The sequence below is a fragment of the Panthera leo genome, chromosome A2 (assembly GCF_018350215.1).
Source record: "Panthera leo isolate Ple1 chromosome A2, P.leo_Ple1_pat1.1, whole genome shotgun sequence".
NCBI lineage: Eukaryota > Metazoa > Chordata > Mammalia > Carnivora > Felidae > Panthera > Panthera leo.
The window spans coordinates 83451009-83469231 of NC_056680.1; the positions used below are offsets into that span (position 1 = coordinate 83451009).

An 18223-nucleotide genomic window follows, 5' to 3' on the forward strand; every position below is an offset into this window, starting at 1 on the left:
TTTAACCAACAGGGAGGTCCCTAGGGTCATTTGGAAATTGTGCAGAGGAGAGGACAATGTTTCATTGATAGGTTTTGTTTGTATGTTGCATACAGTCACTCTAACAACAAAAATGTTCTCATAAATTGCATTACACTGCCCACGGAGGTACTGTCCTTTTTGAGAATCACTGCCCTACACTGACTCCAGTAGGACATCACATAGCAACTTGAAGCCCTAAGAGCTACATTCAGTCAGAAAACGTAACATGAATCTATACGTGTGAAAGGTGCTCTAGAAATTTCTAATTATCTATTTAACTCCTTTCCACCAATTTACTAGATTTTAAGATTACTGTGAAATTTATTAGAAATAAGAAAAAAAAAAAAACAAAAAACGCCTGGGTGGCGCAGTCAGTTAAGCGTCCGACTTCAGCCAGGTCACGATCTCGCGGTCCGTGAGTTCGAGCCCCGCGTCAGGCTCTGGGCTGATGGCTCGGAGCCTGGAGCCTGTTTCCGATTCTGTGTCTCCCTCTCTCTCTGCCCCTCCCCCGTTCATGCTTTGTCTCTCTCTGTCCCAAAAATAAATAGAAAAAAAAAATAAAAAAAAAAAAAAAAAAAGAAATAAGCCCTCATGCATACAAAGGCCATGCATACCTACAGCACTAGATACACTCGAAAATTTTTTTCTATTACGATAAAATGTACATAACATAAAATTCACGATTTTAACCATTTTTAAATGTACAGTTCAGTGGCATTAAGAATAGTCACACTGTTGTTCAACTATAACCACTGTCCATCTTTAGAACTTTTACATCATCCCAGACTGAAACTCTGTACCTATTAAAATTAACTCTCCCCATTTCCTCCTCCTCCCAGTCCTTGGCAACTACCATTCTACTTTTTATTTGTATGAATTTGTTCTGTGTATCTCCTAGAAGTGGAATCAAACGGTAATTGACCTTTTGTGTCTGACTTATTTTGCTTAGCATAATGTCTTCAGAGTTCGTCCATGTGGCATGGATGTGTCAGAATTTCCTTCCTTTTTTAAAAAATTTTATTTATTTTGTAAGAGAGAGCATGCATGCACAGGCATGAGCGAGGGAGGGGCAGAGGGAGAGGAAGAGAGAGAATCCCAAGCAGGCTCCACACTGCCAGCACTGAGCTCAGTGCGGAGCTCGGTCTAAGGAAGCATGAGATCGTGACCTGAGCCGAAATTAAGAGTCAGACGCTTAACTGACTGAGCTACCCAGGCATCCCAGAATTTCCTTCCTTTTTAAGGTTAATATTCCATTGTATGTGTTTATCATATTTTTATATGATATGTAAGTATATAAATATTTAATATACATGATACATATATATCAGTATAAACACATACAATGGAATATTATCCACTAATATATTATCCATTTGGCCATTGATACACATTTTAATTCTTTCCACCTTTTGGCTTTTGTGATTAACGCTGCGGTAAACGTAGGTATACAGATATCTCTTTAAGACTCTGTTTTCAATTCTTGTGGGTATGTATCCAGAAATGGAGTTGCTAGATCACACAGTAGTTTTATTTTTTATTTTTATTGTTTAGAATAAAAAATTCTATTTCTTTAAATTTTAAACTGCCGGATTGTTTTCTGTAGTGGCTGTACTATTTCACATTCCCACCAACAGAACACAAGGGTCCTCCTTTCCCCACATCCTTCCCAACATTTGTTATTTTTTCCATTCTTATGATAGCAGCTATCCTAATGAGTGTGAAGTGTATCTCAGGATAGTTTTGACTTGTATTTTCTAGTAATTAGCGATGTAGAGCATCTTTTCATGTGCTGATGGGCCATTTGTATATCTTCTTTGCAGAAGATCCTTAATCAAGTTCTTTGTCCATTTTTTAGTTGGGTTATTTGTCTTTTTGTGTTGAGATGTAGGTTAATATATGTGTGTGTGCCTATTTTTTATATATATATATATGTATATATAGTCTATATATATATATAGTCTATATATATATATATATATATATATAGTCTATATATATATATATATATATATATAGTCTGAATATTAATCCCTTACCAGGTATATAATTTGAAAACATTTTCTCCATTTGGTGGGCAGCTTTCTCATTTTCCTTTTCGTATTTTTTGATGCACAAGTTTTTAATTTTATGAAATCCTATTTAATTCATTTTATCTTCTGTTATCCTTTTGGTGACATATCCAAGAAATCATTGCCAAATACAAAGTCAAGAAGCTTCCCCCTCTGTTTTCTTCTAAGAGTTTTTTATCCCCTACATTTAGACCTTTGATTCATTTTGAGTTAATTTTAGTATGTGGTGTAAGGTAATGGTCCAGCTTCATTGTTTTGTGTGTGGTTATCTAACTTACTAGGTTTTTAACTTCTAATTTTCAAAATTTTTGTTTATACTCTTACCATTTTAATCTCTTAATATCTTTTCACATGTAACTTTTTTCTACTTAATTTTTAAAATATTCTACTAATTTTTCTTATTATGAGGTTATTTTTATTCATAAAGATGTGCACATTTTTGTGTGTTTATGAAATTATTTTAGCTCTCTTTTTCTACCTTTCTCTTTAGCCATCATATTTATTTTTTTTTTAATTTATTTTGAGAGAGAGAGAGAATCCCAAACATGCTTTGCGTTGTCAGCGTGGAGCCTGACATGGGCTCGAAGTCTAACTGTGAGATCGTGGATGAGCCAAAGTCAAGAGTCAAACACTTAAACAATAGAGCCACCCAGGCACTCTTAGCCATCATATTTCTTCTCTCTTATCTTTTTGTCTTGCCACTAGATTCTTATTTACTTCATTTCAGTATGTTCCATTGTAAGATTATTACTATTATTAATATTAATGTTTATTTATTATTCAGAGACAGAGACAGAGCATGAGCAGGGGAGGGAGGCTGGGCAGAGAGAGGAGGAGACACAGAATCTGAAGCAGTCTCCAGGCTCTGAGCTGTCAGCACAGAGCCTGATGCAGGGCTCGAACTCACGAACTGCGAGATCATGACCTGAGCCAAAGTCAGACACTTAACCAACTGAGCCATCCAGGCGCTCCTAAGATTATTATTTTTATTACAAGATGATATTTGATTATTATCAAAATAATTTACAATAAGAAATATTAATCAGAAAATTAAAAGCACTTATAATCTTAGCATCAGAAGGTAACAGGTTAGTGTATATCTTTTCAGATATTGATTATATATGTACATATCCATATATATTTGATCTATTCATATACTTTTGTAGCCTGCTTTTTCCCCTGCATAATGTATTCTGTACATTTTTCTGTGTTGATCCATGTTAAAAACATCACATTAAAATTTAATTTTTTAATTTATTTCTTTTTTGAAAGAGTGGTCAGGTGAGTGAGGGGCAGAGAGAAAGATAATCCCATGAGGGGCACAGAAGGAAAGAGAGAGGGAGGGAGGGAAAGAGAGAGAAGCGGGGTTCACCCGGGCTTGTGTTTTTACCCAAAGTGGGGCTTATCCTCACCTGATGTGGGACTAAAACTCACCAACTGTGAGATCATGACTTGAGCCGAAGTCAGATGCTTAACAACTGAGCCACCCAGGTGCCCCAAAAATATCACATTTCTAATGCTTATATAAAAATATATTCATATGGCTCTATCATCTTATTTAATAAAATCCCTATTCCTGGACATTTAGGTTGACAGTATTCTTCTTTGTATTGTTAAAATGTGTAGTTGTGTTTAGGACAAATATCTAGAAAAGAGCATAATGTTTAGATTTAGGCTATGTTTAAAAGTTTTAAAAAATGCATTGTTTATTGCCTTCTGAAAGCTTGTAACAGTTCTATTCTCAGTAATAGTATGTGAACTTACTCAAACTCCCACACCATTTCCTAAAATTTACTATACTGGTTTGGCTAAAAATATTTTATCACTGTTTTGGATGATCATTGAGATTATTTTTTTATGTTTACAGAGTTTGTATATTTCCTTTGGCCAGTTGTTCTTTGTTTTTTGTTTCTTCACTGTTACTTGTTCTATCCTTATTCTGTGCTTATTGGTTTCATCTTATCTGTTTTAAATAATAATTTTCTCATTATCCTTTTTCCTGCTGCTTTCCCTGATTATTTTTATTTTCATTACTTATTTGTCAGAATTTTAAAAAGTATATTCTTTTTTCTTGGATTTAAACTAGGGAGCAAGAATTGTGAGTTGAGAAATGACAATTGTAGGAAAATTCTGTGTCCTACGTTTGGCAGTTGGGTGACTTTCTAGTCACTTCCTTCTTTGTGAGCCCTTCTGGTTCTTTTTATTAAAAGCTTTATTAAGCTTTAAAATTACTATGTGTAAAATGATTGTCTTAAAAGCTTTTAACTTTTTCAAGTCCACAGGCTCAAATTTCCTCCTTCATGAATGTTTTGCTACTACTAGAATAATACTAAAGTATAGAACTTACATCATTCTCTCATATCAAGCACCACCTGTCTGCTTCGGTATAAAATCTTTGTACTTAACGCTTTAGATAAAATCACTAGTCTTCCAGCAAACTGTGCTGTCAGAAATGCTACACCATAGCAGAGGAAGGGGTGTAGAATGAAGGTTCCCTTTAGAAAAATTTTAATCATACTGAGCAAGAAACCAAGTGTTCTTGAAGGTTTGGGGAAGATTTTGTGGAAAGGAGGTAAATGGAATATGTATAATCAGGTTTTTAAAATATTATTCTTAAATTAGTTGTTGATTATTTTACAAAGTTTTTATTTTTTATTAATATTTTTTTGATTTTAATTATTTATTTTGAGAGAGAGAGAGAGAGAGAGAGAGTAGGAGCCAGCCCAAGTAGGGGAGGTACAGAGAGAGAGGGAGAGAAAGAATCCCAGGGAGGCTCTGTGCTTGATGTCACAGTTCATGAGATTATGACCTGAGCTTGAAGTCAACAGTAGGGCACTTAACCAGCTGAACACCGAGACACCCCTTATTAACTTTTAAAAACATCTTCATTGAGGTATGATTCACCAAACACAAAATTTGCCAATTTAAAGTATATGAGTCAGCGATTTTTAGTATATTCACAATGTAGTGCAGCCATTACCGTAGTCCGTTTTAGAACATTTTTATTGGGGTGCCTGGGTGGCTCAGTCAGTTGAGCATCCAGCTGTGGCTCAAGATCATGTTCTTGTCGTTCATGGGTCTGAGCCCAGTGTCAGGCTCTGTGTGGACAGCTCAGAGCCTGGAGCCTATTTCAGATTCTGTGTCTCCCTCTCTGCCCTCTCCTGCTTGTGCTCAGTCTCTCTCAAAAATAAACAAACGTTTAAGAAAAGTAAAAAATAAACATTTTTTATTACCTCAAAAGAAACCTCATATCCTTTGTCAATAACCTTCCATTTCCCCTGAACCCCGCCTTACCCCCAGTTTTAAGCAACCACTAATCGTTTTGTCTCCAGATTTGACATCTTTGAACATTTCATGTAAATGGAATCCTATAATGTGGTCTCTGTGTTTGACCTCTTTCACCTCTTTCACTCAGAATAATGTTTATAAAGTTCATCCATGTTATAACATCTATTGGTACTTTATTTCTTTTTATGGTGGAGTGATATCTATTGTTTGCATATATGGATTGGCCACATTTTACTTATTTGTTCATCAATTGATGGTAATGCTAAGAATAATGGTGCTAGGGGGCACCTGGGTGGCTTAGTCATTTAAGGGTCTAACTCTTGATTTAGGCTCAGGTTAGATTCAGGCTTCAGGCTTACTCACTGTTAAGAGATTGGGCCCTATGTTGGGCTCTGCTCTGGGTGTAGAGCCTGCTTAAAATTCTCTCTCTCTAGCTCTATCCTGGCCTCTCTCTCTCAAAAAAAAAAAAAAAAAAAGCTGCTATGAACATTCAAGTATGATTTTTCCTGGTTTTATGTTTCATTTCTCTTGGGTATATATTTAGTAATAGAAATATTGGATCCAATGACAACTCTTTGTTTAACATTTTGAAGAACTGTCAGAATATTTTCCAAAGTGGCTGTCCCATTTTTACATTCCACTAGTGTATGACGAGGGTTCCAATTTCTCCACATCCTCCCCAATACTTATTATGATCTTACTCTTTGATTCTAGCCATTCTAGCAAGTGAGATAGCATCTTAGTGTGATTTTGATTTGCATTTCCCAGATGACTGTTGATGGTGAGTAGTTTTTCATGTTTATTAACTCTTCATGCTTAAGTATACTAAGTCCCTAGCAGAAGCCCTAACCTGGTATTTAGATCCACTAGTGAGGATGAAACAGGGGACAATCATATCTCTCCTTCATTCGAAGAGACACATTTTTCACATTTAACACCATGGTATCAGTGCATCTTATGCCAAGTGTTAATTAATATGGTTTTAGTGAAAACAGCTTGAAAAAAAAAATCCAGTTTTCATTTAAGAAGTTTACTAATCATGATTCCGTAGCCCTAGAGCAACTAGTTCAACTGGACACTAAAGTAGTCTCAAGTTGGGATCATATAAATTTTTCTCCTGCACTTCATCAGACAACACTTAAATAACTCATGATGTGAAGCCGTTTTGTTTTTATAAACCTTTCTGATTAGTGTGCCACTGCTTGTGAACCTGTTTTGTCATGTCAAAGGCAGTGATTGGGTGCATTATTTATCCTCATTTTTTGAATAAAAAATAGTTCCCTGTTTCCTGGTAAAAAATTAATATTGGGAAGGGGATATTTATGTGAGAATTTTTGCCTTTTTTCTTCTTTATAAGTTTGAGGTCTGTGTGTGTCAACGTGCATGAAGAAGGGCAGGGATTTAGTTAGAGCTGCCCCATCATTTATCATGGTTAGACTTGCTCTTGTTTGGTAGAGACAGCTGATGAGAAAAAACAGTAGAGCCTTGTCTTGTATTGATCTCCATGGAACTTTGACCCTGTATAGAAACTGGGAATGGCCAGAATGTATGAACTCAACCAAGTCTTTTATTAATGTTGTTTATATGAAGCCTACATTTTAACACAACTGCATGAGTCAGGATGGTACAAATAATTTTAATGATTTCCAGCAATGTAATACAGGGTTCTGTTGTGCCCCATTTCCTTCCTTCCTCCCTTCCTCCCTCCACCCCCTCCTTTAATTGTGATAAGAACACCTAACATGAGATTGACCCTCTTAACAAAATATTTAATGTACAATACAGTATTGTTAAGTATGTGGGAAATGTGGGGTTGGCCCATTTCTTCTTAATTTATATCTGCTGTAAAATGACATCTAGCAAAGCCGTGTATATGCCTTCTGTGATAGAGAACTGGGAGAATAACAATCCTATTGACAGATGATATTGTTTTATAGATTCTGACATCACATTATTAATAGATTATTACTTTTACTGAGCCAGATTTGCTTCTTTGTGATTTCTGTTATTGATCTTAATTCAGCCTTCTCTTCAGCCTTCTCTTTCTGCGTGACGGCTCCTCAGCTGTTTATCAGACATCTTCTTTTCCCTGATGTTTTTCTTCTTTTAACTTTTGCCTTTCTTGGAATGAAGTAGTTATAGACCTGTATGCCACCTCTCTGGACATCGTCGCATTTATCAATGTCCTTTCTAGAAGAGTGGTTAAAAAGAGTATTTCAGATGTTAATGGAGCAATGGGAAAGTAGAATAGGTTATATAGTTCTTATATTTTGGAATTATATGTACTTGTATATATCTTGTTTGTATTAACTTTTCTGTAACTTTCTACTGTCTTTTTATTAATTTAGTTCTTCTAGTGAATTACTAGATATATTCATTTAAGATACCTTTGTAGCAGGTGTTGATAAGTGAACACCTTATAAGGTTTTAAGTGGACTGTGTGTATTAATCATTTCCTACTAAGTAGCCTTTCCTTATCACACAATCTGCAGTGTTTCTGCCACCTGTTTCTCCCCCCTCATGAAACCAGGGACCACAACTCTCATTTCCACTCACTCTGTCCTGAGTGTCTAGCATCAAGCCTTCTGTATAGAGGGTACTTCATATATGAAAGAAAAAAAATACTGTGATTGTTCATTTCCTTGACTGTCTACTTACATTCTGGATACAACTTCCTAGAATCAGAACCTTTGTCTTACTTAACTGACTTGATTGCCTAACAGTGTTGTTGACATCAAGATGCAAGAATTCTGGTGGTGTGGATTAGATAGATTATTTTGAAGATTTACAAGGCTAGAAAATGGTTGCAGGCATGTACAGAGGTAAGAATAAAAGGCATTTGGGTTCAAATCCTTTGCCAAGAATGCCGCACTGAGAAATTTGCATTGGGAGATTGAGGTAATTAAGTTTTGAATATGTTGATATGCAGGGGGAAATTTCCTCTGCACTGATGGGATTAGAATTTATCTGTCAAAAACTACCTGTCTTAAGAGGAGATCCTTAAAAAAACTGCAAACATACCTTGAGCATTTACTTTTAGTTAAAAATATGTAAGTATATTTTTATACCACAATTTTTTGATGTGGGATTGTATGAAAAACCCACAGCTAACATCATAGTGGTGAAAAATTGAGGGATTATGGCCTTTTTTGAGTGTGATTACAGTTCAGAGTTGTCTCTTTTGCATATCCAAAATGGACCCCTTATTTTCAATTTCTGTTTCTTTCATGTGAGAATTTAAAGATAACTGCAAAGGAATCTGAATGAAAAATTCTACTAGATTTAAAAAATGTTTTCCTCTCTCTATTTAACAGTGTCTCACACTGTTAAGGTAGAACAATAAAGTAAAAGGCACTTGGATCCCTAACATTATCACACTGATCCTGAGCTCCGAACTGCTTACACTTGGACTGCTGTGTGAGAGGTGGTATTCTTTCTTGTTTAAATCATTTCTTTTGCCTAAACCAAAATTTTTTGAAAACTTTAAATGTTTATATGCCAAAAGTATGGTGTCACATAGAAATGATTTACTTATTTACTTTATTTTTTCATAATGGTAAGTGTAGTCTTCAGTTCCCGTCTCCTATATCCCCATCTCCCCACCCACCTTCCTCTGGTAACTATCATTTTGTTCTCTATAATTAAGAGTATGTGTGTGTGTGTGTGTCTTTTTCTTTGCTCATTTCTTTTGTTTTTTAAATTCTGCATATGAATGAAATAATCCTATGGTATTTGTCTCTCTCTCACAGATTTATTTATTTCACTTAGTATTATACTCTCTAGCTCCATCAGTGATGTTGCAAATAGGAAGATTTCATTCTTTTCTATGGCTGAATAATACTCCATTCTATGCTATTCCATTCCAGTATACCACTTCTTTATCCATTCATCTATTCTTGGACACTTGGGCTGCTGCCATAGTTTGGCTATTTTACACAATGCTGCATAAACATAGGGGTGCATGTATCCCTTTGAATTAGTGTTTTTGTGTTTTTTGTGTAAATACTTAGTAGTGTGTTTCATGGATAATAGGGTAGTTCTGTTCTTATTTTTTGAGGGAACCTCCATACTGTTTTCTACAATGGCTGTACCAGTTTACATTCCTACCAACAGTGTACTCAGGTTCCTTGTTATCCATATCCATGCCAACACTTGTTGTTTTTTGTGTTTTTTATTTTGGCCATTCTGACAGATGTGAGGTGATATCTCATTGTAGTTTCGATTTGCATTTCCGTGATGGTGATTGATGTTGAGCATCTTTTCACGTGTTTGGCCATCTGGATGTCAGCTTTGGAGAAATATCTGTTCGTGTCTTCTGCCCCTTTTTTAAATTGGATTATTTGTTTTTGGGGTATTGAGCTGTATAAGTTCTTTATATATTTTGCATACTAACCTTTTTTCAAATATGTCATTTGCAAATATCTTCTCTTATTCAGTAGATTGCCTTTTAGTTTAGTTGCTGTTTTTCTTTGCTGTGTAGAAATTTTATCTTGGTGTAGTCCCAGTAGTTTATTTTCGCTTTTATTTCCTTTGCCTTATGAGACCTATGTAGAAAGATGTTGCTATGGCCTATGTCAGAGATTAATGCCTGTGTTGTCTTCGAGGATTTTTATGTTTCCAGGTCTCACACTTAGGTCTTCAGTCCATTTTGTGTTTATTTTTGTGTGTGGTGAAAGAAAGTGGTCTAGTTTCATTCTTTGGCGTATGGTTGTCCAATTTCCCCAGTACCATTTGATGAAGAGATCGTCTTTTTCCCATTGTGTATTCATTCATTTCTCCTTTGTCGGAGATTAAATGACCATATAATTGTGGGTGTATTTCTGGGTGTTTCTGTTCTATTCCATACTACCAAAAGCATGGTGTCACAGAAATGATTTCATTTGAGTTGGTGAAAATACAAAAGTAGAATGGTAGTATATGCATCGGATTACTTTCTAGAGGAAAACTTTTAAAGTGGTGTTATACATCACGTGTATAACAACACATGCTCCTCTGTGTCCCTTTTGATAATTTGTCAGAGCAGGCTGTGGTGGTGTTTGGGATACCATTTTTATTTTAGTTTAGCCTAAAATCAACCTACCTCCTGCTAAACCCCTACCTGCTAATTATAATTAGTAGAGAAAGTTACAAAATGTTCAATGTTGCTTAAGCCTTAGTCCAATATGATTAAACAGCCCATTTATTTTTTTATTGAAGTATTATTAACATCCAGTGTTGTATTAGCTTGAGATGTACAACATTGATTTCACAATTCTATACATTACTCAATGCTAATCACAAAAGTGTGGTCACCATCTGTCATCATACAGTGCGATTACAATATTATTGACTACATCCCTTATGCTGTACTTTTTATTTCCGTGACTTACTAATTTAGAAACTGGAGGATTATACTGCTTAATCCCCTTCACCTGTTTTGTGCATCATTCCCTGCCCTCCATACAAATACACACACCTCTCCTCTGGAAACCATCACCTTGTTCTCTGTATTTATGAGTCTATTTGTTTTTGTTGTTGTTTGGTTTTTTGTTTTTTAGGTTTCACATATAAGTGAAATCATAGGGTATTTGATTAGCATAATACTCTCTAGGTCCATCCATGTTGCATATGGCAAGATTTCATTCTTTTTAATGGCTGAGTAAACAGTCTGTATGGTTTTCAGATGAAAATGTTTTATCACTTGCCATCCTCCCTTCCTGGCTGTTATCCATAATTGGTGTGAGGGTCAGTGTGTGAGTGGGAAGAAAGGGCAGAGTGACTTACTACAACTCATTGTAACGGGGACAAAGTAGTCCCTTAGATGTATTGTGCTCTGTCTCTTCTAGTCATGAACATGATAGCTCTTACCTAGGTGGCCCTGGTATCACAATCAAAGTGTCTGGTGCAATCAGTGATGGTTGCATAGAGCCTTCCTGCTTGAGCTGCCTCTAACTGCGGGCCTCATAATCTCTCACCTAAGTCTGTGTAGGGCTGTGGTCATCCCACCTGCTATAATGGGCCATATAGTAAACCCAGTGTCTGTCAACTTAGTTTCCACATTTCCTGAAAATAGGATGTGCCTTGGTTGGTAAGGAACAACCTCAGATGCTCCCCCACCTAAACATAGTGTGGTCCTTTTTAGTGTCCATGTTGATAAAGGGCTCCATTTAGGATAAAGTAGGGGGCGGTAGGGATGATCATGAAAGTTTGGGTAGTAAAAGTAATTTGCTGTGATTAGAATGTGAGATTTATATACATGAGTGATGATATGGGGATATGAGTTGAAGCAAATGAGATTTTAAAAGATAATTTTATTCATATTCAATCGAGAGATATGACCCAAGTTTTTCTAAATAAAGTGCATAATTTTGAGTCAGTATTATTATGTACAATGTAAAAATTTAGAAATTACAGAAATATTTGCAGAATAAAATTGTCTTACTCAGATATAAGCATTTTTTGATGTATTTATTTTAATGTAATTTTTTGCATGAATATATATTTATAGCTTAATACTATATATGTTTCTTTTTATCTACAAATTATTTTTTTCTTGGTCAGTTAATGTTAATTCATTATACATTAAGTCTATACTCATTAATTACTGATTTCTTTGCCTTTCACTTTATTTATGGTGATGTTTTTAAAAAAATGTTCATAGGTTTGGGGACTTCTTTATATGGTTATATATTTGCTTATATATTTAAACTAGACAGCTCTTAAAAAATTTGTCAGCATAGTGGTGCCTAGGTAGCTCAGTTGGTTGAGTGTCCAACTCTTGATTTTAGCTCAGATAATGATCCCAGGGTCATGGGATTGAACCCTGTGCCCTGCACTGTGCTGAGCATGGAGCCTGGCTGATATTCTCTCTCCCCCTCTGCCCTCTCCCCCTCTGCCCTCTCCCCCTCTGCCCTCTCCCCCTCTGCCCTCTCCCCAGCTCATGTGCTCTCTCTCTAAAATTAACTAACTAAATAAATAAGTAAACTCATCAGCCTAAAGGGGGGGAGCCAAGTTTCTGCCTTCTCATTGCCCCAGCATCCCCTGAGCATTGTCTTAATATACATGCTTAGAAGAAGACCATAGGCACACCTAATTTCTGGCTCATACAAAGGATGAGGAGAGAGAATCCAAGTTTACATTTTTCTTTTACACAAATCATTTCCTTTGATGAGAAATGTGTTGATGTGGTTTACACCTAGCAGCAAGTGAGGACGGAAAATATAGTCTTTAGTTGCCATGTTCCCAGCCACTACTCCTGTTACAATAGGTGAGAACCCGTTTTAATGGGCAATCACAAGCTTCCACCACACTTTTCCTTTATTTTTTCCGGTTTTTAACAGAATTCTCCCTTTCCACAGTTCATGGAAATATTGTTACATTTTCTAATACTTTCTTCATGGTGTATTTCCTGCCTGCCTGCCAGCCAGCGAATATGTTTACTTCACTCCTGCCATGTGCTAAGTGTAGGAGAAAACTTGGAGGACATCATGGTGAAAAACATCAGGGCTCCCTTCCTTCATAGCTTATAGTCCAGGGCGTGAGAAAGACATTAAACCAGCAATTCTAGGAGTGACCCATGGGCCTAGGGGTCTCTGGACCGTTTTCATAATTGTACTAAGATGGTATTTGCCTTTTTAATTGTGTTGTTATTTGTTGTGATAGAACCAAGATAATAATAGGTCAAAATACTGAATCATGTCAAAAGCACTAAATTGTACTAATAGTCATTGTATTCTTCACTACTGTGCACTTGTGATAAAAAATGCTCAAGTTGTAAAAATCATTGTTAAATCTTGACCATTAGGTACATACCTCTTCAATATGCTGTGTAACCAAATATGAAATATACCAAAGTATGCTGCCATATTCCAAACCATGTTTGTTATCTTGAGGAAAGATAGTTGTAGGATTAAGTTGTGAATTGAACTAGTTGCTTTTTTCCTGGAATACCATTTATACTTGAAAGAAATTGTGGTATAGTCCTACTTGGGGATTTGGCAGAGTTAGTCTGTCATTGCAAGGAAAATAGCTAACAGTGTTTGTTGCCAATAATAAAATTAAAGGTTTTAAGCAAAAAAAAATTTTTTTTGAAAATTTAAAAAACTTATCCATAGCACTGAGAGCTTGATATCTTTCCAAGACTTAAAGTCTTTTCTGATGATTATGGGTAATATTAATAAGATGATTATATACATATAATATAGATAATATATATTGTTATTATTTGGTATTAAAAATACATCAACATTCAATTCTGCACAGCTCAGTGAACTAATTTTCAAATCAAACATGGGTAAAATACCCATCCAAGTACAAGATAGACCAATGAGCTGTAATGTATCAAAGTACGAAAAGTTTATAGAAATGCGTTATGACCAGTCTTTAAACTACCCTTTTTTATTTATTTTTTAAATCTTTTTTAAAAATGTTTTATTTATTTATTTTTGAGAGAGAAAGAACACAAGCAGGGGAGGGGCAGAGAGAGAGGGAGACACAGAATCTGAAGCAAGCTTCAGGCTCCAAGTTTTCAGTTCAGAGCCTGATGCAGGGCTTGAACCCATGAACTGTGTGTGAGATCATGACCTGAGTCAAAGACCATTAACCAACTGAGCCACTGAGGTACCCCAAAGCTACCCTTTTTAAAATTTTGGTATAGAATCAAAGAAGGCTATCTACAGTTATCTGTAAGTGCTGTTAAATTGCTGTTCCCTTTTCTAATAATTACATAATTATGTGAAAATAGTTTTTTTATGTACCTCAACCAAAGTAAAAAGTAATTGCACTATATTAAATGCAGGGAATTGAGAACCCAGCTGCCTTTTAATAACCTATTTGCAGAAATGTAAAGCAATATTACTTATCTCACTTTTTGGAACAGGGGAGACCTAGTCAACAACTAAATGATTACAGTTACTCTGATCACTAATCCAGAAAAAAAAAGGAGGTGACCTTTCTTCTACCTCTTTCATCTACCTGGTTCTTTGTCTTTAGCTTCCATCAGAATCACTCTGAGGGTTTGTTAAAATACAGATTGTTGGGCCCCCTCCCAGAGTGTCTGATTCAGTAAGTTCTGGGTGGGTTCTAGGAATGTATATTTCTTAAGTGTTGGTGATAGTGTTAGTCTTGAAATCATACTTTGAGAACCATTGTTCTGTTCCTTTGGATTTACTGAACAAATGTGTATGAGTTTACCATCTGTGGGAAGAAAAAAAATTAAGTTTATTTTAAGAGTGTGTGTGCAAGTGGGGGAGGAGCAGAGATAGAGGGAGAGAGAGAATCCCAAGCAGGCTCCACACTCGGCATGGAGCCTGATGCAGGGCTCAGTCTCATGACCTTGAGATCATGACCTAAGCCGAAATCAAGAGTCAGATACTCAACCAACTGAGCCACCTAGGTAACCCAAAAGATCAGAGCTTTTAAAAGGTAAGTAGTACAGATATAGAAACAATGACTGGAAGTGTTTGTAGTTGCCAGACTTGGGGAGTTAATTAAAAATTAAACAATAGGATGTCAAGAACTATTCAATATTTGAGGCTTTACCTTACTTACAAGCTAACACATTAGCTTACTGCAGTTGTATGCTAACTTCTGTCTTCAGAAGACAGGAGTTGCCTGGTTCAGAGATAAAAAGGACTTTATTACAACAATTGTAGTTGCCAGAAGATCTGTATTTATGGCCATTTACCAAACCCCAGTACCTTAAGAGCAACATGAAGAGAGCCACCTGATGACCGCACAAGCATTGGGATATGTTGGGGTAGAGGAAACCTGAATTGACATGGTCTGCCAGGAAAAAGCTTCCTGTGCTGCCCACAGTTGTCTCCTTTTGTCCTACCTTTCTAGAGTAGTCTTGAGTGTGCAGTCATTCTTGCTCAGTGTAGTAGTATGGGACCTATTTCAGGCATGAATGGCTTAGGGATTAGTTTTATGGAGAGTTGACATTGAGAAAGTCCAGGGACTCCTGGCTCATTTGGTTAAACATCTGACTTCAGCTCAGGTCATGATTTCCTGGTTCACATGTTTGAGCCCTGTGTCGGGCTCTCTGCTGACAGCTCAGAGCCTGGAGCCTGCTTCAGATTCTGTATCTCCCTCTTTCTCTGCCCCTCACCTGCTGGTGCTGTCTCTGTCTCTCTGTCTGTCTCTCTTAAAAAAATTGAGAAAGTTGGTCATTTGGGCAATCTAGATTCTGGTGTTTATAGTCATTATCAAATTGTTATATCTTAGAATGCCAGATATATTCCATAAATATGTATATATTTATTTAAATAGTTCATAGCTTCTTATAGCCAACTTAGAAAGATTTTTAGGTTATGATTCCTGTTGAGGAATGATAATTAGAAACAAAATCTTCTCCCAACCCAGACATCCTCCTTACAAAGGTAGCAGAGAAAGAAAACATTTTTATCAATTTTTGAATAAGCATTGAACCAGAGTTTGGTGTATGTTAGAGGCAGTCAACTAAGAGATTGCAAAGATGGAAAGGAATCTCATTCCATATATAGCCAAATGAATACAATTTAACTACATACATGTTTTCAAGTTAGATTTAACTAGTTTTTAAGTAAGAGGCTTGACAGCCTTATACACATACTTCATCTTAACTTTGTTAGTTGGATAGACCATTTGTGTTAGCTAATTGGCCTTACCCAAAGGAGAAACACATCTCATATCTTTATGACAGGAGGTAGCTTTGCATCTTGGAGCAAGGTACCCACCCAAGTTAGGCTCCTACCCTTCCACAGAAAATGGAAGATAGGGTTGCTATCTCTCTTGATGTTTACATTTCAAAGAAATGGCTGCCAGTCTCTTGAGAAAGACATTCTGGGTCATAAAGCTGACCAAAACAAGGCCTATTTGTTTTTCTTTTCGTTTTTTTTTTTTTTTTTTAATGTTTATTTGTTTTTGAGAGAGAGACACACACAGAGCATGAATGGGGGAGAGTCAAAGAAAGATGGAGACATAGAATCCGAAGCAGGCTCCAGGCTCCAAGCTGTCAGCACAGAGCCTGATGCGAGGCTCGAACCCTGAGCCAAAGTTGGACACTTAACCGACTGAGCCACCCAGGCTCCCTGGCCTGTTGTTTTTCTGAAGTGTGTGTGTGTGTGTGTGTGTGTGTGTGTGTGTGTGTGTGTATCACACACACAAATTTGAAAGAGGAAAAAAGGTACTTACAATTCTAATTTTTCTGAAGTAAATGTTCTAAGGATAAGGAGGGGACCATTATCTCTACCCGTACTTTCAGAGGGTTTAATAAAGCCTCATATCTTTATTTTTATTTTTGTTTTTATTTGATTTATTATCATTTTTTATTTTAGAACATGTGAGTGGAAGAGAGGGGCAGAAGGAGAGAGAGATGCTCAACCGACTGGGTCACCCTTGTGTAGCACCATGATAAACAGAAGTGACTTTAAATGCAACTTGTAATTTGGTTTTATTCTCATTTAAACTAAACTGTAATGTAGTTTTATTCAGTGTAAAATTTTGAAATTGTTAAATTCTACATGAAATTTGCATTTCTTAAAAGTGGAATGTCAGGAATTCAGAATAAAATAACTAAATCACCATTTTAATAGCTGAATCGCATGTGATACTGGGCAGCTTGAATCCTGAACCAAGAAATAAATGTTATAAATGTGACCACCCTAAGCAGAGAATTGGACAAAGAATATTCTTGGGGGCAGGGGGGAATAATGAGTGTTTGGAAGAGGTTAGAGGTTCTTTGTCTTTAAATTACTTGCAGTTAAAACTTCAGATTTACTGTACTGCCCTTTAACAAAATCAGGGGCAGATACTATTTGATTGTTATTTTATAATGGTAAATTATATAATCCTAGTGAAAGAATTAGAATCTAGGCAAGGGTTACTTTACTTAGATCTTGATTTGGTTTTTGGTTCCATCCTCCTGCTTGTCCTAAGTGAATGTGTTTCCCTTTCCCAAATCTCATTGTTAATAGGTGGCTATGCACATGTGACCCCAGACTGCGATGAATTTCCTTCCTCTCAGTGTTACTGTGGTGGTGCTCTTTGCTACCATCTGAATGATGCGTTATCATCAGATGCTGAGCTCCATTTCATACACCTGCTGGGTTTATTACTGTTTGCTCTCAGAGATGCAATTTTCTTTCTTTTTTTTTTAAGTTTATTTTGAGATAGAGCAAAAGCAAGGGAGGGGGTAGAGAAAGAGGCAGAGAGAAAACCCCAAGCAGGCTCCGTACCATCAGTGCAGAACCTGATGTGGGGCTTGAACTCATGAACTGTGAGATCATGACCTGAGCTGAAACCAAGAGTTGGATGCTTAACCAGCTGAGCCACCCAGGTGCCCCAGAGATGCAATTTTCTATTAGCCACTTCCTCCTTAAAGAGAGGCCCGAGGGACCCTCTCAGTGATCCCAACTTTGACTTTATAACTATTGGCTTACTGGCCTACCATGATCATATTGCACACCTCCGTGGCCCTTTGCGAGTTAAAATCTCCCTTCCTAGAACTCTGAAGTCTCTCATTTCACAGTGACCAGCTTGTTCACAGTTACTTCATAAAGTCTCTTAGTCACCTTGACCGGCCTGACCTTGCGACCACAGTGGTCACACACTTTGATCTTTCCATACGTACATAGTGTATATTCCTTGTTTCTCCTTGAAAGAAGGGTGCTCCCAACTCTTTATAATCTGCCTCTGGATTTAAAGGGAAAAGCAATAGCTGCCTAGTTAGGTATTGCTAGGAAAATTGATCCTTTCCTCCTTTCCCCTGCCTTTCCACTACTTCGGAGATTTTTTTTTTTTTTTTTCCAGTATCGCTTCATGTCAGTCTCTCAAACACTATTGTGCTAAGATTTGTAAAGAACAACTTTTAACTCTTTCCTGTGTGC

At 36.5% G+C, this 18223-nt stretch overlaps 1 protein-coding gene across 2 annotated transcripts in view; it reads left to right on the forward strand.

Moving 5' to 3' along the window:
• Window positions 1-18223, forward strand: part of GNAI1 (G protein subunit alpha i1) — an 85122-nt gene that overhangs the window by 34876 nt on the left and 32023 nt on the right. Inside the window, exons 1-2 of one of the 2 annotated variants that reach the window (XM_042916476.1) lie at window positions 4956-4983; window positions 6093-6159. The exons of the other annotated variant lie outside the window; for it this stretch is intronic. Of the exons in view, the coding sequence (XP_042772410.1) occupies window positions 6147-6159 (13 nt within the window). The 5' untranslated portion in view covers window positions 4956-4983; window positions 6093-6146. Of the gene's footprint in view, window positions 1-4955; window positions 4984-6092; window positions 6160-18223 lie in introns of those variants that run through there. 2 annotated transcript variants of the gene reach the window in all.